Source organism: Lissotriton helveticus, chromosome 12 (assembly GCF_964261635.1).
Source record: "Lissotriton helveticus chromosome 12, aLisHel1.1, whole genome shotgun sequence".
Lineage (NCBI taxonomy): Eukaryota > Metazoa > Chordata > Amphibia > Caudata > Salamandridae > Lissotriton > Lissotriton helveticus.
The window spans coordinates 354907760-354930461 of NC_136073.1; the positions used below are offsets into that span (position 1 = coordinate 354907760).

The window sequence follows — 22702 nt, forward strand, 5'->3', positions numbered from 1 at the left end:
TCCTTGGTTACTTCGCATCGCCCTAGAAGTGACAAAGTGCAGCTGCATAGTAGCGCCACCACCCCTGCATGCTGACATCAGTTTTAGTGATCTTCCTCATTCGCACCTCCGAGCAATGAGCGTAGAGCAAATTTTAGGCAACAGTGTGCCTGTTGCTGAATTGGGATTTTTTTAAATAAGTTTTTATTAGTCGGCACAGGCTGGCACACCCACTTTCCTAGCGTAGGTTTTTCCGCCAGAGCGGGGGTCAGAACGGGTGGGAGCCAGTTTTTGAGTACATCAAGTGCCATGGAGAAGCTCACAAAGGCGGTATGCCTTTAAAACTTCCCCCTGCCCATCCTGGGGGAGGAGGCCTAGCACCTCGCCCAGGATGTGCATTGTTGCAGGTCCAGGAGAGCGGGGCTCTCCACCCAGGGGTCCAGCAACATGTCTGCTGTGTGGCAGCCTAGACAGCCTCTCAGACCAGACGTGGATTGTAGGTTAGGTTTCAGGGGGCATCTCTATGACGCCCTTTATAATGCATTTTACATTAAATCCCACACTGGCATCAGTGTGGGTTTAATGTGCTGCAAGTTTGATATCAAACTTGTCAGTCTTCAGTATAGCCATTATGGTACTGTGGAGTTCATAATGACAACCTCCCAGCACCATATACTGTTAATGGCATCACTGCACTTACAGTGCTCAGGAATGGCCCTGGGTACTGTAGGGGCACAGGGCTCATGCACCTGTGCCCATACCACTGGCATAGGGCACCCAGCTAGAGGGGTGACTGATGGATGCCAGGGCAGTGGGTTTGTGGGCATGGCACACAGGGATGTGTGCCATGTCGACTCTTTGTTTGGGTCTGCACCAGGAGACTCAGTCTGCCAAGGCAGGGTGTGGGTGTCAGGGTGCAGGGCCCCTAAGGGTGGCACACTAAGTGCTGCAGCCCTTAGGGGTCTTCTCTGGCCACACGGCCTGGGTACCTAGGGTACCATTTACCAGGAGCTGACAAGTGGCCAGAGATGCCAATTGGGTTTCAGCTTCAATACAGTTTTCTGGGAATGAACACAGGCCCTGGGCACCTGATTGGCAAGAGCCCAGGGCACACTAAGTCAAAGCACGTCAGCAATTCAGCAAAAATTGGGGGCATACCATGCAAGAAAGATGGTACTTTCTCACAAGAAGGCTTCACCTCTTCTAACAAAGGATCTATGTGAAATCGCAGCCGTCTTTTCTTCGTAGTAATCCATTCCATGCGCTCTCTGCTGCTCCGCTTTGAAGCATATGGGCGAGAGTTCCATGTACTCTGTTTACGCCACACTCTCTGGGTGGCCAGCCCCACCTGCTTGGTCCTACAGCACATTTCCCATGTTGGCTGTGAGCACAGAAATGGCCAAACCCTATACTCTCATGGGTCTACTTTACAAACCTTCTTTTTGTCCTTACCCTGCCTCTCGCCCAGAGTGACCGGTGAGAAAGAATGATCCCTTGCTTGCAATTTCCTGAGACCACATTGTGGCAGAATGTGGACTCTGACGGAGAGTCCATCTGACAACGGATACATCTGATGTGAATCTACAAATTGCAGAATTTATGCACCGAAGGAAGTGTACACCACTACAAAGCAGCAAAAACAAAGAGGCAATAAAGGCATAATTATACTTAGTAGACAAAGGAGTTTTGAAAAGTCTATAATTTCCCAATTTTAACTGTAACCCCTAAAGAAGGTCGCCCAACCGAAGCCAGGCATGTGTTGGAAGCAACTCAAACAAGGGAAGAAAGGAATGTAGTTAACTAAAGCTGCCATCTACACCCTATACCCTACCAGGGCTCCCTTCAGTAATTAGCCTTTTTGATAATATGACTCTTTATGCTGTGCATGGGACATATATTACATTCCATATTCCACTACAGCTTTTGGCAAAGTATTATTACCTTGTGCAAGGATGTGAATCATATCTGTGTGAAAACAGCAGTAACGTCGGCAACCAATACAGAATCTAGCCTAAGCTGAAAAATGGGAAGAAATCTGTCACTATACTCAATTACTATGATTCTGATAAATCCTTGAACAAATATTGCACTTACATTCTCAGTCGAGGCTCGACACATCTCACAAAATAGTCAAAGTCATCTTCGTCCTCATCATCCCAGCTTCTCCATATGTTCTGATAGAAAAATCTAAAAAAAGATTAGGTGTCAAATATATAAATCATCATGAATTAAATAGGATTAGAAAGCCAAACCTCAACTTCTTTCCACAACCTTTACACCAGTTCAGATTAAATATATATATACATACACATATATACACACACACAGAAAAATACAAAGGTTTAAGTAATGTTATAGTTAGGTGAATATGTCTGTGACAACATTAACATTTTGAACAACAACAAAAAAAGCTCTCAGTTATAGTTAGGAGGGCTTTATAACTTGCGCCCTCGCGATGCACTCCTTATGACCTCCCATATTAATTCACTCATGGCATGTTCTATAACATCATTTAGAACATCGCTAATGAAACCATTGATGACCTCACTGATGACATCATCCAAGCTTTTTATGTACACATTGCTCCATAAACGGGTATTGCATTAGAGCTTTGAATGCAAGTGTAAAATAGTTCAGAAGAATGAGGCATCATTAATGCCATCACAGAAACAACTCCCTTAGGTGTAGAAAGCATGGGTTATGTGCCACATTGATCCTAGTTAGACTCCAGGGGGAACGTATCTATGATACGACTCATGAGTAGCAAAAGACTTGTCAAGCAAGATATATACCTTCTAATTCTATGGATCACACGAACTCCAGAGGTCACGGGTTTTAACACAGAAAATATAACACACACTTGTATTAAAAGGGTAGCAGTCCAGCCATTTTGAATTTCACAACAGTGCACAACAACTAAAAACAAGTGTGTTGGGGGTGAAAAGAAAAGCTGTGCTTTAGAACTCACAACAGCGGTAAAGCATTATGGTAACTTAATTTTTTTTACCGGGTGTGCTCGATAGCTAGAGCAGTTTGGTCAAATTCCCCGGATTCCTCAAATACAACAAAAAGCTCCTGCAGAGGTACACATTCTTTGGCTTCAAGCAGTTCTTTCATGCACTCCATGGTGAAAGTATTGACAGGAGATTCGCACATGAACGGCTCGCTGAGCTGCACCACAGCTTTCAGAGTCGAATACTCAACATCAAGCACCTGAAACGAGAAAACCGTCAGATTCAGACTTAAATAGCAAGGCAACATCGATGGTACGGATGTCAAAGCCAGTAGTGTGGGAAGATGGTAGTCCAAAGACACACTTTAACTCCTAGACAATAAAACCTAGCCATGGTGTAAGGCTCCTTCCATACTTTAGTGATAGTTGCAATTTTGTAGAATTGCTTACGGGAAGGGGAGCACGCAATTACAAAACTCTGTACGGCCTTCAACCTTGGCCTCCGCATCAACCCCCACAATGCACACAGTCTATGCATTTTGATGCATCTAATTTGTATGTCTACAACACCCAAGAAATAAGCATACTGCAATTCAGCTTATTTTGTCTAAATTCTTTAAAGTATTGGTTTATGATAGAAACCGTAATTTGCAAGGTATTTTCTATAATAGCAGAGACTTTTAAAAATATTTGCAGCAGAGTAACAGACTCGAAAGAGCAAAAATATATCTTACTTCTAAATCATACATACTTTAAGGCTCATTTGACTTGGTGACTAACCCTTTGGCCATACATTCACAAAAGAGGTAGTGTGTTTAACAGGTAGATTGGCAAAATGCACTTAAATCCTGGAAAACTACATCTGCGTAGAAATGCTAGACTGCTAACTGTATGCTTTATTTTTGGCCCTGCTACTTCACTTAAAATCAATGTATTCTGGGAGTAACATTTTGTTGCCTCAATTGATTCAATGCAGCTGACAATGATTTGTAGAGGGGCAGACAGGTCAGTTATTCTGTGGTCTGTGTATTCCTACTGACCTGGCAATCCTAAACGTGTCATATGCTAGAATTAAAAAGATGAAGGTATTGAGCTGAACTGCTACATATGTAGGATTCTGTTAAAGAGGCCAATGACAGAAAGGGCATGAAGAAAGAACTGATTTGTAACATGCAGGCATATATTCCTAAAAGAAAGAGAAATATACAGGCGATGCAGAGGGTGCAGACTTTTTAGGCACGCTTCAAACAAGGCAGTCATGGATCACCCTCTTTTTGAGTGGTACTGGTGGTACCGCTTCATCGGACTGAATCAGAGGCAGAGGAGGCCAACTGCAGGGGCAGGGTCCCGGGCGTGTTACTGATAAGTAGCTGCGCAAGGAATGAGTGCTCTGATCTAGAGTACCGAGTACTCTAGTATCTGAGCAGCACTCATTTTTAGGTCTCGCCTAGCGTTGCAGCACGAATGTGCTGCCATCGCTTTGAGAGGCATGCAGTATACACTATAGTGTGAAAGCTTCGTAGAAGCTCTGCCCACTCTCCGGACCATCTTCTTCATTGGCTTAGGTTATAAATGCTGCCTTCCGATTGGTTTTCCGCTTGTTAGTCCTTCCCCATAACAACCATGTCAGTCATTTGTATCCTTCCATGGCTACTGGCCCCTTCACTGCACAGACTACTTTCTCCCCCCCTCTGTACCTCCCTCCCACCGCAGTCCTGACTATTCTGAACAGCTGCTCTCTGCTCCCTCTTGGGCTGAAGCTGCCTCCTCCCCCCTCCTGCTCCTGGGGCGCATTTCTCCCCTGCAGCCTGCCTTGTGCTGCTTATTCCCCTCCCCTTCCGGGCTTGTCTGCCCACAAGACAGAGCGAAAGATACACTTAGTGCAGTGTAACATGGAGCAGGTGAGGAAAGTGCTACTTGCCTGGTGTCTGGAATGTAAAACAGAGCTCTCTGGTGCTCTAGGTTGTGAGGGGTGGCGAGCCTGTGGGGTATCTGGGGTGACTTTTTACTGAGGATGGGCACAGATGCAGGGTGTTTACACGTGAGATTGAGTTCTAGTGGTCAGCTGTTGCTCTTCACTCTCTCGAGGGCTGCAATTGCCTCCTCCTGCATTTGGTTTGCATATGCCCCGAAATTATGAATGCGCGTCAATTATATTTAAAGTCCTTATTCAATGAGCGAGGGATCCGTTCAGGCAGAACAGCAATCATGAGAAGCTTGGACTCTACTGACCCTCGGCTAAATTGTAAATAGGTGAAGTTCTTGCAAAATCCACGACAAAGCAATAAAACAGGCTTGCAAGGGGTATCAAAAAACGCAGGCTATAACATTGTTCGACACTGATAGGAGGTTAAAATTGTAGCAAACGAAAACATCTAGACGTAGAATCATGTTTGCCATTACCTGCGTACCCCACACGAATAAACTGCAAAGTACCTGTAATCATGCCCTGAATATATTTTATAAAACCGTACTTTATAACTCATGTTATGTGATATACTAATATATATTAACGTTTTAAAGAAGACGGAGTGACATCCTTTTAATATGTATTTAACCTGTATTTGTATTGTGATGGTTTTTATTAACTAAAAACAATAAACAAACAAACATCCTCCTCCTGCTTCTGGGGCTCTCTTTTCTCCCCTGCAGCTTGCGTGGCGCTGCTGATTCCACTTCCCTCCCCAGCTTGTCCTGCCCACGTTCCCCACGTGCGGAGAATGCTGCTCTGCAGAAACCCAGAAGATGTCAAGTAGAAAATGCCTGCACCGCGTATATGTTCAAATAGTAAACTGTATTGTGCAGTCCGAGTCGCCAAAAAATAAACTCAGGATGTCAACTTAGAAAACAGCGTTAGCAGAGGTACAACTTTGATCAGAAGCACACTTTGTGCAGGGTTCCTAAATGCCACATGTATGAACAGTGACGGCTGCTTTAAAATGGGTGCTTGATCGTCCCCAAGCCGGGTCTGGTGGCTCAGTGTACTAAAGCATCTACTGCAGGGGCCTGTGTTCGACATCATGGTCACAAGTTCAAATCCCGGCGGGTCCACTCAGCCTTTCATCCATCTGAGGTCGATAAAATGAGTACCATTGAGTTGGGTAACAACAAACATCTGTTATTCAGCGCCGAGAGACCTATGGGCGAACGTGCACTTTACAAATATACGTTATGTAATGTTATTTCACTTTTTTCCGCTTGTGTTAATGGAGCTGACATTTTGTATAGGCTTTTTTAATGGGAGCTTTTTGGGGTGAATGAATGCAGGTCACGTAGATGGACTCTGCAATTGTGGTTCTATTTCCTGTAGGGACACTGTGAGAACAATGGCAGCGGCACGCAGGACCAGACCTATTCCCACTGGCTGTAGGATTCCCTTCCAAGGGGTTTACTGTCACTTTCTTTAAGTAGCCGGTTTCATTTTGGAGCCTGCGCCGTCTTTCCCTTTCACGCTTTGCACCCACCGCACGCTCCCTCAACATGCTGTGCAGCAGGTCACCCTTGACCCCAACGCTCCCTCATTCATTTTCACTTATTACCGAGCACATAATCACACTGCAACCGTACAAGCCATGCAAGCCTTTGATTAAAAACCAAAAGACTCGTGTGTTGGAATCACAAGGCTGCAGTGCACGGGTCTGTTTATTGGGTGGCTTGCACTGCACTGTCTGATGCTTCACTTGTTACTCAGAGGATCCGCTGGCTTCCAATCTTATCGGATATCTTGGGACAGATCAAAGTTTCTCCATATTGCCATTGGTTCAGAAGCACTGTTCAATTAAAAAAGGTATCAGCTTCTCTTCACGTTTAATCCGTTACATCGCTGCAGTCTCCAAGTTATTCACAGTTTTTTTAATCATCAGTTTCAAGAACCTTTAATGGAGCATGGCCTGTTGTGTGCACTCTGTTAAGATCTATACTGCTGATTTTCCATCTAAACTTACTGAAAGGGCGTTTCGAAGGGATTTGTAGGTTTTTGTAAGCTGAGAGAGAAATAAACCGTTTCTCTCTTACTGCAGAAATAACCTTTCACATACGTGTTCCCACTAACTACATAAGTCAGAAATTACATAATTATATAAAGCATGATATTTCTATGAGAAGGGAGGGGATTAGGCTCCATGTTTCTTACACCATTTAATAGTGCCGACTCATCTGGTCTCTATCGTAGACTCCTTGCTTTCCCATAAAAATCACCCCTATCTGCTGTTCAGGTTTTGGGTAAGGAGGAACGCAGAACACCATATATTTTGAAAACAAGCAGGCTTTTTTCTTACAAACCGACTCAGTTTTTTCTCACTCAGAGGAATTTAACACACGTGTAGGATTGAACTTCAGGTCTACTACAGCCAAACAAGTAATCAGTTTCACAATCTGCATACCACCCCAGCCTGCCCATACGACGGATGCGTCTTTTTAAATAAACCCTAGCTGTCTAAAATGTTGCTTTTCTGACTTTTTGTAATGGATCCTGCACGTCGTCATCTGTCGAGCTACAGATGTGCTGCTCACACTGTAATTTAAATGGGCCAAAGAAAAGCATCTTAATATGAACTACCCTGCAGCTCTCCATTAAGCAGTCATAACTATCTTTTCACCACGAACTCTCCCACACTTATATTAGACCACAAATATAATAGAGCGTTCACACATGGGATCAAACAAGGGCACTAATTATGTGAGGTTGTATCATTTCTGCAAGAGGCTGCTTTCACATCCATGAATAAAGGTAAAACAGTGTTGTCCTTATAAAGGAATCTATTCCCACCAGCCTGCAACTTCCACTTATAGTCCAGTAGTGGAAAGAGGAGTTAGCCAGCTTCAGCTATAGGGGTATTTTTTGGATAAACCTACTAACAAGTTGAGTCTCGTGGTCAGTCAGTCAGCTTTGCTGAGGCATAACAAAAAAACACAGAACCAACCAAAGTTAAATGAAGGCTAGTTGACACAGCTTATGTTCCCTTCTGAAGAAGCCAAAAGTGAATTCCCATAAAATGCTAAGAAGGCTGGCTAGAACAAACATAGGCAAACATTTTTGTGTAGTAGCTAAACACATTTCTTTAGTTTGGTCTATTGACACCCTATATCCAGCCAAGGCTGTTTCTCGCTATCTACATGGCATTTAATCAGCTGTGTTCTCCAGTTAGATGGTATGAAAGATGATATGAAAGGAATCTTCTCCACCTATTCTCTCACTGAGATTTATCCATAATCTTCAGGCACTAGGGTTGTGATTTCACTGGTGCAGCAAGTGCAATGGCCTGGGACCAAAAGCTCCATGCACCCCACTAAACACTGATTATTGCTATGTTTCACAACTAACAAGCAGTCACAAGTGCTGTTATCTTTCAGGCACTAGGGTCATAATTTGAATGGTGCAGCAGGTGCAGCGGCACCAGGCCAAAGATCTAGACATCCTACTGAACACCTAATATTGCTATACTTTATTACTAACAGGCAGTCACAAATAATAATAACATGTGTATTTGTAAAGCACATGTTCACCCAGAGGTCTCTTGGCGCTGAATAACAGATATTCATTGTTACCCAACTCAATGGTACTCAGATGTATGAAAGGTCGAGTGGACCCGACCAGGATTTGAACCCGTGACCATGTGGTCGAACACAGGCCCCTGCAATGGACGCATTAGTCCATTGAGCCACCCTCTAAGTTCCTCTCTCACTGGTCCCTCTCTCTCACAACTCTCTTGCATACTCTTCCGGTCTCTTTCATATTGGTTCTCCTCAGGTCTTTACAGGGTCAGGCGTTGGCCAATGAAGAATTGCTGAAAACGTTCAAGTCATCTAGATGGATCAGCTGAGATTGGGGCTATCGGCCAATATTGAAATACGTAAGTTGCAAAACGTTTTTTAAGTTAGATATTATTATACTCCATTCAAAGATCACAAGGCAGCAGATTCTATGGAGTATATTGTAAGCGTTTATGGATCTCCTTAATCCATAGTTAGTCATGCTGATATCGCCACCTACAGCCTGTGGATCACCGCAGTGCCTCTGGTGTTTCAGATGCTCTGTGGGAAATTCAGCTATAGTGGGGATTTTTTTTATCATCAAGCCTTACTGTTTAACAATGGACTGTTTATTGTGTGATAGACGTTGTAGAACCATAATTCAATGCACTGGAACGATCAGTGTTGAAAATCTGAATCAAATTGATAGATCGTGAAATTAGATTCAACAATTACTGATGGTAATGTAGCCATTAGATCAGGCTTTGAAGAATTAACAATAGCTATAAAGGATATGTCAACACAAATGGGTCAAGACTCTGCAGCCCAGAGACGTCAACAGAGATATATGAACTATTGCCTCCAAAACATTGCCTCCAAAAGATTAGCACCTCAAGAGGTTCTGCTGCAGTTGACTCTCAGTTTCTTCTCCCTCAACATTAGATACATCTGTACTAAATTTTGTCTTTAAATGTCTTTCCAATCAAGACCAGGATCACAAAAAAACAAGCATGATCTTTTCAGGAGCTCAAAGTGATGTCCAAGTTCTTTCATGTACCTTTTCAAGATTTCCGTCCCTCAAACCCCACACTCTCCTCCTCTTCTTAGTGTATCATCTGCGTACACTGGTATACTCTTTTTATGTCTCTGTGGCCTGCTGTCCACTTTTTTCTCACACTGTCTGATACTCTATTTGGAGTTCATTCACCACTCCATGTACATACTACCTATCCCTCTCTATCTTCCATTTTATCTGTTCTGTGCAGCTCTCACCGCTATCAATTCACCATGCCACATAATTCCACTACACAAATACACACCACACAATTCCACAACTAACAATTGCTATTCAATCCACATAATTCCATTCAAAAACTTCATACCATAACTCCAAAACAGAACACATTGGTAAAAGACATTTTCATTTACAGCGCCAATAGCTTTAACTCTCACAAATACGAGACCGATTGCATTGCAAATGCTTGTTATAGGGAGTCTTCTTGTAAAACAGTCAAATGCGTGCAGGCCATCTTCAAAACAAAGCTAACCCAACCTGTGAAATAACAACATACGTTTTTAGGCATAAACACTCTAAATTAATCAGTAGATATTTATACAGATCAGTCTCTCAACACAACAATTTGATTTCTGTACACTCCAAAATGACGAATTGTGAGCTTGAAATTAAAACACGTAATTTAGTGTCCCATGCAAACCAGAGGCTCAGCAAATTTCTAACTGCAAATTTGCGATGCAAACAAATTAGCCCTGGGGCATCTACGCTGTTGGAGCGTAATATGTTTTACTTACATTTAAGCTAGGTTCCAATTTACATAATCCTAGTGCAATTATATTTCGCAGCTTCAAATCCAGCAGCCTGTCAACGAAAAGAGCCAGCAGCACAACCCTCAGCAAGTGAATCCTTAATGCCTTCTTTGTGAGCCAATACTTTAGCCACCAGTCAATTAACTCTGAACGCAGGCTTCAATCAGCTCAAGAAGTGAAACTATGAATACCAAAGTCAGCTAGAGAGCAGCAAACAGAGAGCAAACGTCTCCACAGAACAAACGGGCTTTACCTCCACGAGCACCTCGAAGACATCCGTGCGCCAGATCGCCTGCCACCCTGACGGTTCCAGAACCTTCTCCAAGTACTCCGCTGTGAACTCCCGTACTTCAGAGGGTTTACAGTCAGCTGGAACAAGGCAAGCAGAGAAAATCAGTGCATAAAATGACAAGAAATGAACATCTACAGCTGTTGGGTATGTATCTTTCCTCCAGTTGGACGTGTCGCCATTCATCCGTTTGTAAATACAATTACTGTGGGTGTGATCGATACTACTCCCTTAAGCCATGTTTCCAAACTTTTTAGAACCACAACGCACATTTTCAAATGACCAACTTTCACAACCTACCTAGCTTTAATGGTCAGGAGTAGCCTACCACGTGGTCTGTTTTGCTTAAGACATCTTGGGAAGCATCTGAAAGCAGGCCCCACGAATGCATTCGCACATTGCTTACCACTGGCTTTGTGGTTTGTAACTTACATTTGCTTGCTTTCTATTTGCTGCCTTTATTAGTTGTAGGCTGCCCAGCGTGTCTTTGTCGCACCCTGGAGGGAAGCCTATTCACCAGAGCTCATTGTATTCTTCTATGAGCGCTCCCTTTATGTAACCAGACGCCTACATTTAGTTCTTATCTAGTCATATTTACTGTGCATTCATAGACGGAAATCACGTCATGCTCTATCTTCTCAGAAAGCTTGGTGTTTACTTTTCTTTTTCTGACTTCTAAGTGAGTGGATTTATTTGACAGTCCTGCTGGGTACCCAGCCCATGTGAGAGTAACTCTAGAATATTGCATTTACTAGCACACAGCAAAATGTAAATGTCTGCAAATATTTCAGAATATATCAGAATTAGGAAAGCACATTTGCTGTAATACTGAAGTGTGGTGGAAACATATTTTAATACAATAAAAAAATTCAATACACCTGGGGCCAAATGTACGACAATTTTTTGCACGCGCGAACGGGAGATCGGCCCATTTGCGACTGCAAAAAAGGGTAATGCCATGTACAAGCGCTATTTTGCGAGTCAGTGACTTGCAAAATAGCGTGCGTGACTCTCGCTATCAGTAAGGGGCGTCCCTTCCTAATAAAGAGACTCACTGCCATGTACTATTGTTTTGCGAACGCATTTGGTGCCGCAAAACAATAGCAGTTTACCATCTACTTTAAGTAGATGGTAAACCACTCACTAACGGGAAGGGGTCCCCATGGGACCCCTTCCTCTTTGTGTGTGTAAAATATTTTTTAAGAGCAGGCAGTGGTCCCTGGGACCACTGCCTGCTCTTAAAAAAAGAAACTGAAAAGTTATAGTTTTCTTTTTTAGATGCGTCCCGTTTTGTTTTAATTAAAAAGCAGTCCCATGGTGGTCTGCTGACCCCATCAGGCCACCATCCCTGGGAATGCTAGCATTCTCAATGGTGTCGCAAATTACGCTTGTCATGAATACGGAGGAGGCATGCAATTTGCGACCCCATTGGGAATCGCTAACAGTATCCGAGACACTGTTGTACATTGCATTTTGCGAGTCACTAAGCAACGCAATTTGTGAGTCTCAAAATGTAAGGGCCGTACATCTGGCCCCTGATGATAACATTTCCACACATTATCATTTGAGCGCTGTAGTTTTATCAGTAAAACTAGGTCCGTGCAAATGTAATCGCTATTTCTAATTAAAATGGGTTGTACATAAAGGCAGTGCGCTACTATATTATGCATACTCCACTCTACTCCAGCCTACTCCATGCCACGACACACTACGATACTCTACTCCCCTCTATGCTATGTGATCCCATTCAACTTTACACCACTCCACTCTAGGCCACTCCTCTCCGTTCCACTCTACGCCACTCCACAACACTTTACTCCAATTTACTCTATGCTACAGCACTCTACTGCCCTCTGTTCTATGACACTCTCCTCCACACGATAATACTCCACTCTATGCCACTTCACACTACACCATACTACTCCACAACACCCTGCTCAAATCCACTCCACAATATTTCACTATATAACAACCTACTGCATTCCACTCTATACTACGTCACTTCTCAACACTTTATTCCACTCTATGCTACACCACTCTAAACTATGACACTATTCCACGGCATGCCAAGCCGCACAACTCATGACGCTTCACTCCAAACTATAACACTCTATGCCATTGCACTCCTCAACACACTACTCTAAGCTACGCCAACGCCACTCCAAAGCACTGACACTTTACTTTACTCTCTGCCCCTCCAAACCACGTCACTCAACTCTCCAATACTCCAGTCTATGCCCCTCCACTCCGAGCTCCCCCACTCTGAACCACTCAACATTACGCTATTGTACACCGCTTCAATCTACACTATTCAGCTATACTGTATGATACTCCACTCAACTCTATGCCACTTTACTCCCCTGTATGCCACAAACTTCTAGTCATGCTGAACAGCACCCAAGGTGTTGTACAACATGGTTAAAATATATTGGCAAAGCCACTAGCTCATGCATAATTGAGAACTATTGGCTTTGCCAGTGCTTGTTTAATGGAACTAAAACATCGTGTGGTAGTGCGCCGTCATTTAAGGACGGCACATTTTCATTTGAAATGGCCACTAAATTTAAACCAACATACAGTTTTACTTTTAAATCTATATTGCACACATTGGATGATGTGTGTAAATTGGGTTTTTGTCAATATTTATAATTTTGTGTCAAGTCAAGTGCCTTGACTTGTTCGTATCTTGTTGAAATCTTTGTTTTAATCACTTCAGAATTACAAAACAAACTAGCATTATTTTCTCTTCCCAGTTCATTTACATTTACCCTGGGTTACAAAATAAATAGACATCCTAAAGTCTAACACTCCTTGTATCTCCGCAATATTGTCACATAATTCATATTACTTTCCTTTCTCTGCCTGCAAAGTGAGAGGAGTTCATAAACACCAATTCCTGAATGATAAAAAAAATGAGCAACAATTTCTCAGAAGACAGACTGACATCTGTGACATATGACCTATCTTTAAAGTGCATCAAATGTGACAAGATAGAGACTTTAAAGGCATCTTTATTTATTGCTTGAACATTTGCGGCCAACCAAAAAGGCTGGCAAACCACCAGCGGCTCACAATCCACAGTTTGGGAAACCCTGGCCTAGGCAGGCCTTAACAAATCTACTTGCCCACTCACTATTGCGAGTCATATTTTTTCAGGACGACCTATATTTTTATTGCCTACTCATCACTCCAAGGAGCTGACAAACTGGTGTTGTTCACTCACAACGTGAAGGAGCATTAAGGAGCCTTTAAATCTTTTTTTTATCTTGTCACATTTATTCTGTGTTCAGAGACAGAGGTTAAAAGTCAGTTTACATCTACAATTACTTTTAATTCTCAGATTGCAAAGTTTGAAGATTTTGTAAAGTAAACTTTGACATACCCTGCTGTACAAAAAGTGTAATACGAAAGGCTGTAGGATGTCATGTTTTTTCCAACACATATTTAAATAATAGCTTAAAAGTGAACTGTACAAACATTTGAAAATAAATTTCAGTAGTGATGAAATCCCTTGTTTTGAAATTCTGTGTGATGAAACAGAACACTTTACTTGGTTATATACAAATGATAACTATCTAGCAGTCCCCAGCTACCGCCTGAAAACAAAAGAAGGCAAAACCATAGCTGTTCTAGGAACAAGAGTCTGGAACAGTCTGCCACCCAAATTGGGGTTTGTACAATCAGAATGTCTCTTCAGGAAGAGATTGAAAACATGGAGGTTTTCTACTCCCGACAGTATCGTGTTCCCCTCATATGACACTCATTATGAATGCAATTCCTCATATCTAACCTCTTGTTTACTTGCTGCTACCCTCTTGATTACTCTCAGCTAGCGCCAAGATGCTCCTTGAAGTGAATGTAGAGCTCTATAAATAAATTCATTCATTCATTCATTCATAAAATGTTTGGGGAAACCCAATTTCCACAGATTATTGTTTATACACTATATAGTTTTGCAAGTAGAACTGCATGTTAGCGGAACGCTTTTAGCCATTTCAATGGAAAATGAGCTCCCTGTAAATGTCAGTGTACTACGCCTCGTGCATCAGTAAAATATTTATTAAAAATGAGTTTTTAAAGATGAAGTGAGAGACATTCCAGCCCACACTGATAGCAATGCTATTAGTGAACTAAGAGGCAAGCCAGGAGTCATGTGTACCCGAATATGTGGGTTAGATTCTTATTATGCATGGAGTAAACATTTAGTCTATTAAATCAAATCTTATCGTTTTTTTTGTACGGCATAAATGCTGAACTCACATATTGGAAAGTGCTCTTATGTGATAATGAAGGAAAAGGTGGCTCTGTAAAATAAAACATTTGCCTAGGATGACAACGAGATCAGTTTATGGGTTAAGTACATTACAGTTATGTGGGGTAGATTATTCAAGTAACTAGACCGGCAGGTCTAGTAACATTCTTATGATTTTTCGAGGCCTGCTAGAGCAATCACTGCTGTACCACTGTGGGAAACACAAAACGCGAGCTACCTACTGCAAGCCAATACTGCCACTGCCCTGTGTGGAAAGAATGCAACTGCATTAAAACATTTCACCCAGTACAATAAGTATAGTAAGAATGACAAAACAGTACAAAAGAAGATGTGAAATCGTAGGTCCACTGATGTACAACAGGTGATCTAGTACAATGATCCCTGAACCATGGATAATAAACAGTGGGAATAGATGGGGTGCAGCAGTCTGGGTGCGCAGGAACAGGCACTCACCTCCGGGCACTGGGAGTGGATGGGGTGCAGAAGTCTGGGTGCGCATTAATGGGAAGTCACCGCTGTGCAGTGGGAGTGGCTGGGATACAGCATCCTGGGAGGAAAAGAGCACACAGAAACCTTCTTGCAGGGGAACTTGATGGAATACAGCAGCCTGGGTGCGCAGAGGCGCAACATAGATATATGCGTTAGCAGTTGTATGTACTCTGCAATTACTAATTGTATACTGTATTTCAGATCACTAAACTTGAGGGGGCACTATTACCCGGCACGTGGTTGGACACACACCAGTGAAGAAAGGTGAGCTGCGAAGATTTTCTCCAGTGTCAACACTCCCTCTTCTGCTCCATCTGTTCCTTTCTCTCTCAGACTTTCTCTCTCTCTCTGTCTGTCTCTTCCTCTCTCTCTCTCATTCTTTCTTTCTCTCTCCCTCGCTCTTTCTCTCTCTCTCTTCCTCTCTCTCTCACACGGTTTCTCTTTTCAAGTTGTGAACCCTGCTGTCCACAGTGCAGATTTATAAATCAAGCCTGAATTCAAAGCTGTCCTCAGTATAAATCCAAAGCAGAATTCAAGTTGTGAGCTCTGTTGACTGCAGTGTTTGCAGCAGGTAAGCAGAGCAGCCTAGGTGAACTGGGCCTCTAATTGAACGCGGTGAGGCAAGAGGAGTGAGATGCATCAGCGTCACTACGCAGATGCGAACAAACGATATTGCCGTGCATAATGATGTTATCTCTCACCTCATTCAGTCTCCTCTCTGTCTCATTTTGAAGACCTGCTGAACCGTAATGTAGACAGCGGGCAGCGCTGCCCTACAGACACCTCTTCAGAGCGGTGTTGCGAGAGGGGTGGTATGCATCAGGCAGACTGCGCACATGCGAATAGGCAATATTGCCAAATGTTATGTTGTGATCTGTGACCTCATTAAGTCACATCGGTCTAATTTTAAGGACTTACTGAACCGTACTATAGACCTGAGCAATCAGGTAGCGCGGACTTGCAGACACGTGGCATTGGCTTTTAGGACACTGTACTTCGCTCCTTACTGAGTGTACATGCACACCGGCTCCAGCCACTGCATTACATGCAAACATTAAGCTTCTAGCATGCGGTCAATTCCTTTCTATGTAAAGTTTACCATAACATTATTATTTAACCTTGTGTATTCTCGTGCACTACAACTCCTCTTTGAAGGGAAACATCCTTTACGACGCAACTTTTACCACGCAGTGCCTTTACAACGTAGGTTTTACAACGCAAGTCATTACAACGAATTGCGCTGGGGGGGCGCTCTAGGATAGGTAATAGTTTAATTTACTATCCAACACCTTCCCTACTATCCACGGGGACTGGAGTTGGAAAGGTAAATTAAACTATTCAGTATCCAGAACCCCCAACGCAAGTCGTTGTAACGACTTGCGTTGAAAAACCTGCGTTGTAAAAGCATGCGTGGTAAAAGCATGCGTTGTAACAACGTACATCCGCTTTGAACCACGATTACCATGAACGGTTGATCGTATTTTATAAACAAAAGATGCACTCAACTCCTATTTTCTATCAAGCTTAAAATAAACCTTCATTTACCTCCAGACGTTTCCACCATTAAATTATTTCTCCCTTTACAGAAAATCATGGATTGGCTGACAGGGGCTGAGCGGGAACTCTCTCCTGCAATGATGCCCTGACCATTCTAACACCTTCCATGGCAGTACCAACGCACCGTTCCATTGTGGAGACCTGCTCTTCCATAGAAATGTATCCCGGACTCGGAGCTTGCACCAACATGTCGTAGGACACACCAGTGGTGGCAGGTGAGCTGTGAAGTCTCAGTGTTGAAAACCTACAAATGAGCACATTGCGGGGGAAGGGACTGGGGTGCAGCACTCTGGGTGCATAGGTGAATACAAGCGATTTTCCAGTAACTAATAATGTAGGACTATATTATCAAAGAACGGTGAGAACATTATCACCACTTTAACGACAGGAAACTGCCGCTAAAGCGACGATAAGGGGTTAATATGCCCATGTGAATTCCTATAGACACCCAGGTTCACACCAAAACCTGTGCTTCTAAGTGAATTCACAACAGCATATTATGAACCCCTTATGGCCTCTTTAGCAGCGATTTCCTCCCGCTAAAACGGCAATAATGCTCTCTCCCTTCCTTCATAATATAGCCCATAATCTCTGCCTTCATGTATTTAATTTTAAGGACTTCTTAAACCACACTCTTTCTTGCAGATCTCTGCGTCCTAGAAAAAACGGGTGACGGAGGATAAACAGTAAGGGCTGAGTGCAATAGGCCGACGCTCTATCTCCTCCTGCCGCTCTTCTTTAAACTCTCCCTCCCCTTCTCACTTCCAACCACTGCCCCTCCCTTCCATTGTCACTAAGGTCATTTCGTTCGAACTAGATTTCTTTACCTCTTCCACATAGCACACATACTTATATTTCATTTTTATCCTGCAGGTTACCTATGCTGCTTCCACTGGAGTCCAATCCACGTTTTTTTTTATTATACTGTTCTGTTAGTTACATTTCTATTTATTTCTGTTTTAATAAAGGTTACTTAAAAAATCAAAAAGAAACAGAGTGTATTTATTGTGATAATCATCTATTTATAGAAAATTTTAAAATGAATACTATTTAACATGACAGAGCACCTACAAAAAATAATGTAACTAACCGTTAGGCACATAAATCCTGGGTAATTATACAACTGCAAGAGTTCTGTGAGTGTATCACTTTATAACACCATAAGTACTGCCCGTGTGATCACAGAAGAAATAAGGCACTGCCTAGCACCACCGAGGTTTCAGGGACTGCCCAGGCACACCCTGCATATTTAAATAAAATGCCGAGTATAACGATCCCCAGACTTAAGTTAGCCTTGAACAATTAGAAAACAATACCCGGGAAGGTGGCGCTCTCCTCGACTGCAAAACTGCTCTGTACCCTTCCGTGCCCAATTCACATGTGACATTAAGACAGTACTTAATTACTAAGAAAAGAATGGAATTCATGACTGGAAGTGTAATACCCGGGCTGACTCTTTAGCAGATCCGTTTCAGAGGTGCTGGCTGTAGGGAAGCCGTCATATTTACCCAGGAGCCTCTACATGACAGAGAGGAGAGCAAACAAACGACGGAGCGTTGTGGACAAAGGAGTACACAACTCTTACAATTAACCTCAAGAGAGGGCGCGAGCAGCAGCCAGTGGCGTTACAATACCCCATGTACAATTTGTCCACTCTGTACTCAACAGTGGGCAATTCTTTATCGATCCCAATCAGACACTGCTGTTTCACGTTTTGTGAAACGCTTCACAGTGTGGGCTTCACTAATTACTTTGTGGCAATTTCAGTGGGAGACGGGGTTGTCGACATTCCAAAACTTAGAGACTCCTAATATCACCATAAAAAGAATTACCACCTACCACTCATTTTTATTCTCCAGGGGACCCGACCCCCCAGGGCCTATTTACAACGTTAGGGACCGTGGGGGAGAACCAATACCCCCACGGTCCCAGCCGGCTTCCCGCGTCCCTCGGAAGCCAGTATTGCATTTCCACACGGGGCGCTGGTAACATGCAGCTCCCCATGGGGAAAAGCAATCTGCTTTGCATTTTAAAAGAGAGCACTTTCCCTGCTGTCTCTTTAAAAATCCAAACCAAGTTTGCTATGGCAGGGCGGAGCCTCGGCTCTCACCCTGCCATAGCAAACAGCAGTGTCCCGAGGGTAGGCACCCGGAGACACTGCAGAAGCTGCCCCTGGGAGGTGGCGGTCCCTAGAGTCCTCGATGGCTCCAGGAAGGGGGGGGGAGGGCCGCGCGGCCCCTCTCCCTTCAATTACAAAGCCCCGGGGAGGTGGAAGTTCCCGAGGCTTAGGGGGCCTTTGAGCTCCCCACCCATTTTTTTGAAAGCCCCAGGGAGTAGCGGTCCCCAGGGCTGGCCTTTGAGCCCCCATCCATGTATTTTACTGGGAGAGTGGGAGAGTGGCCTTTGAGCCCCCTCCACCCATTTATTTTGTAGCCCAGAGGGATGGCTGTCCCCATTAAATTCCTGGCCAAAAACGGTATTTTGGGATACGCACTCCTTTCTGTTGGGTTTTTACTCGAGGGTATATATATAGGTGGGTGGTGCCCGTGGGGTTGAGCCCCCTGTACCAGGGTTGAAGACAACTGAATTGAGTGCACTGTTCCCTCGAGAACAGTGTCTCCCCAGAGCACTCACTGAGTGCTCTGGGGAGACACTGTTCTCGAGGGAACAGTGCAATCAATTCAGTTGTCCCCATTAAATGAAATATTTTAGCCCCCGGGATTTGGCCCCCAACGGAGGCAAATTCTTAAACAAGCGCGTTTATATTTTTTTTTCAGACGATCCGCGCACCCTGCGCACATTTTTCCGTTTTAAATAAAAAAAAAATTGGGCCCTGGGGGTCCTTGTGGCACCCCCTAAGCAGGTCTAGAGGGTCAGGATAGTTCTATCCTGCCACCTTTATACGTTTTGCACACTTGTTCCACTGATTTCTTGAGCCTCGCTTCTAATGAGGCACAAAATGGCAGCCAACACTCGGGATGCGCGGATCCACCAAGGCCATAGCTATATCTATGATTTTACTTTTGATTTTCTCAGCAACTACGGAAAGAATTTACACCATTTAACCAAAAGGCACAAGTTTGAACCAAGATCTACCTCTTTGCCAAGTTTGGTGCAATTCCGTTCAGCAGTTCGGGCTGTAGCTGCGATTAACCGTTCCTATGGAAAATTGCATGGGGAAAACACGTTTGGGGACCCCCCCTTTTCTCAGCCCCCGCTTGACAAATCACCCCAAGACTTTCAGGATAGGAGAGGACCGGAGCGGGCCACCAGTTTTGAAAATTCCGCTAAGATTCGTAAACCGGCGCCAAAGTTATTCCAAATAGAATGTTGAGGATTTCCTATGGATAATAGGTCCTAACTAGAACTACCTACTGGCGACTACCAGTGGGTAATATTAATTAATTATAAATGAACTAGGACAAGTGCCCTATATATATATATATATATATATATATATATATATATATATATATATTTAAATACGGGTTGCGGAGTGGTGCGAGGTCCTGCGGATAGGATGTGCCGCGCAGCAGCGGTTCTGACTAGCTGCAGGCTGAAATGAAAGGGCTTGCGTTGAGGTGCATCAACCAGTGGCAGCTCCAAAGAACTGCGGGGTTGCAAGCTGCGGATGTGCCATGAATAGGTCTCGGGAGGGGAGTCGGCAAGGACGAAAATATCCTTTCCGTGAAGAATACCCCTGCCACAGTGCCCAGGGAATATTTTTCTCATTCTATGAAAAGTGGTAAGGTCTGGAAGTACCACGACTAACCTTCATCTGGGTACAACCGTGAGTTTTTTATCACTACACACAGTCCCACGGTTAGGATACGCCTTAGGGTGCGTATACCGCCGGGGATTTCTTCACAAGTTTTGGTCCTGATGAAAGCTTAGCTGAACATAGCAAATTAAAAGCAGAAACATGTCGACCTATTTTTATAGGACATATTTGAGTGCCTTGTAGCTCAATAATGTCCGCTCACTAGTTTTTAATAATGCTGGCCTGACTTCTTAATAAATAAGATATTTTTTTCCTGTATTATAGTACAGTCCAACATTTTTTAATTCACTCATCACGACACACTGTCACTTCACATGTTATTGATACCAGCTCCGCTGTAATTCAGGCGTGGTGCATACTCAGGAGACATTCTGTCTCCTGAGTAAAAACCCTATGATGAAGCATGTCATCAACTATGTTGATGAGTGAGGGTTTTATTAAAACATATTGATTGCTTCCTAGTACAGCCGTTTATTCAGCATTTTTGCGGGTTGTTGTTCATTCAGTTGTACTTGGGACACATTGTTAGCCTGTTATCAGGTTGTTTCACTCCTTTGTTGTTTCTTGGGGTGCATCAACCAGTGGCAGCTCCAAGAACTGTACCCATATACTAGGGACGTACACGTACATTAAAGGTGTCAATTGGGTATAAGGCAATTTCACCCTTATTAAAGGAAAGAGCACAAGCACTCTAGTACTGCTTAGCAGTGGTAACGTGCACTGAGTCCTAAAAGACAACAAACAGGTTCAGACAACAGAAGGGTGAAAGCAAAAGATTTTGGGAATGACCCTCCAGAAAGGGCAAAGTCCAACAAGCAGTCAAGTGAAAGAAGGGTCAAACAGGATTGACAGTAAGGGATACATAAAGACAAATTGAGTCAATTTGAAGTAGTAAAAAGTATGTAAAATAAATAAAAGCAAAGTGGAAAAAAGAATACATTGTAGAAAGAAAACTGGCTTAAAATAGGAGGAAAATATATATATCATGTAAGGCGGAAAGAGGGTTTGGGGGGGTGCGGGGGGATCAGAGGCTTAAGGGGGCGGAGCCACATCTTAAAAAAGTCATACAACGAAAATCAAACATGAAGAATCAAAAGTTTCTTCAATAATTTCATATGGTTGTCAGAACCCTTTTTTCCATTTTTAATTTACATCAAAAAGCACATACAACTGAAACTGTGCTTTAAAAAATGCCCTATTGGGCAATATTAAAATGTTTTTCAGGGGTTTGGGGAGGAGGGTAACTAACCCCCACACCCTGAAAACTCTTCTACAAGTAGCGATCACTCGCTGTGGCTCGGGACAAGTATAAAGACCAATTATTTTCAACTGTCACCAGCAGTCATTGAGTGAGACAAAGAGGAAGGCATCGAAGAGAGAAGCAGAAGAGTGCAAGGTAGAAAGAGTAGAATAACTTGAGAACGCGAGGAGAGCAGAGAGAGAAAGTATGTGTCACAAGAAAGGTGACCCTGATAGCTAGGAGACCCCAGTTAGGAAAAAAATTGAAGATTTGTTTTCATCTTTTACGTATGAAACCTCACAAGCCAAAAAGATAGAACATTAACTTGCAATAATATTCAGCTCTGTCAGGGCGTCCTTCTGGGTACAATTATCAATATATTTATATGGGTAGGATAGGATAGGGTGCACATTGTGCTTCTATCCCTCGGACTTACTCCTAGACCCTTCATGGGTAAACATTGAAGTTTCTACCTCGTACTGAAATGCCTCGTGAGTGCTCCTACTTTACTTATTCAAGGTCATTAAACATCTCAATATATTTGTGTCTTCTAAGGGCTGAAAAAGGGGGAACACCACCCTTTAACGTCCCTATAGGAAGCTATGACTCCTACAGGATTACAAAAAGCTCACTCACCAATTAAAACTGTAGGGTTGCATAGTTCATTGATGCAGGGTGACATGTACTGCATCATAACTAGCCTGTGCAGTTGTATTGGCTAACCTTCTACAGCAGTAGTCTTCCAACAGAACTATAAAACACACTTGAATCTTTGCTTCAAAACTATGGAAAGTATCCTAGAGCACGGAGATGTCCATCTTTTTTGAAGGTTCAGTAGGGCTGCC

The 22702-nt window shown here is 43.2% G+C and overlaps 1 protein-coding gene across 2 annotated transcripts in view; it reads right to left on the reverse strand.

The window, feature by feature from the left end:
• SHCBP1 (SHC binding and spindle associated 1) overlaps window positions 1–22702 on the reverse strand; it is a 227768-nt gene that overhangs the window by 179002 nt on the left and 26064 nt on the right. For both annotated transcript variants that reach the window (XM_078671492.1, XM_078671491.1), the window contains exons 3-5: window positions 10482–10597; window positions 2987–3192; window positions 2074–2166 (exon numbers count right to left, since the gene is read on the reverse strand). In XM_078671492.1, coding sequence (XP_078527618.1) covers window positions 2074–2166; window positions 2987–3192; window positions 10482–10597 — 415 coding nt within the window. The remainder of the gene's footprint in view (window positions 1–2073; window positions 2167–2986; window positions 3193–10481; window positions 10598–22702) is intronic.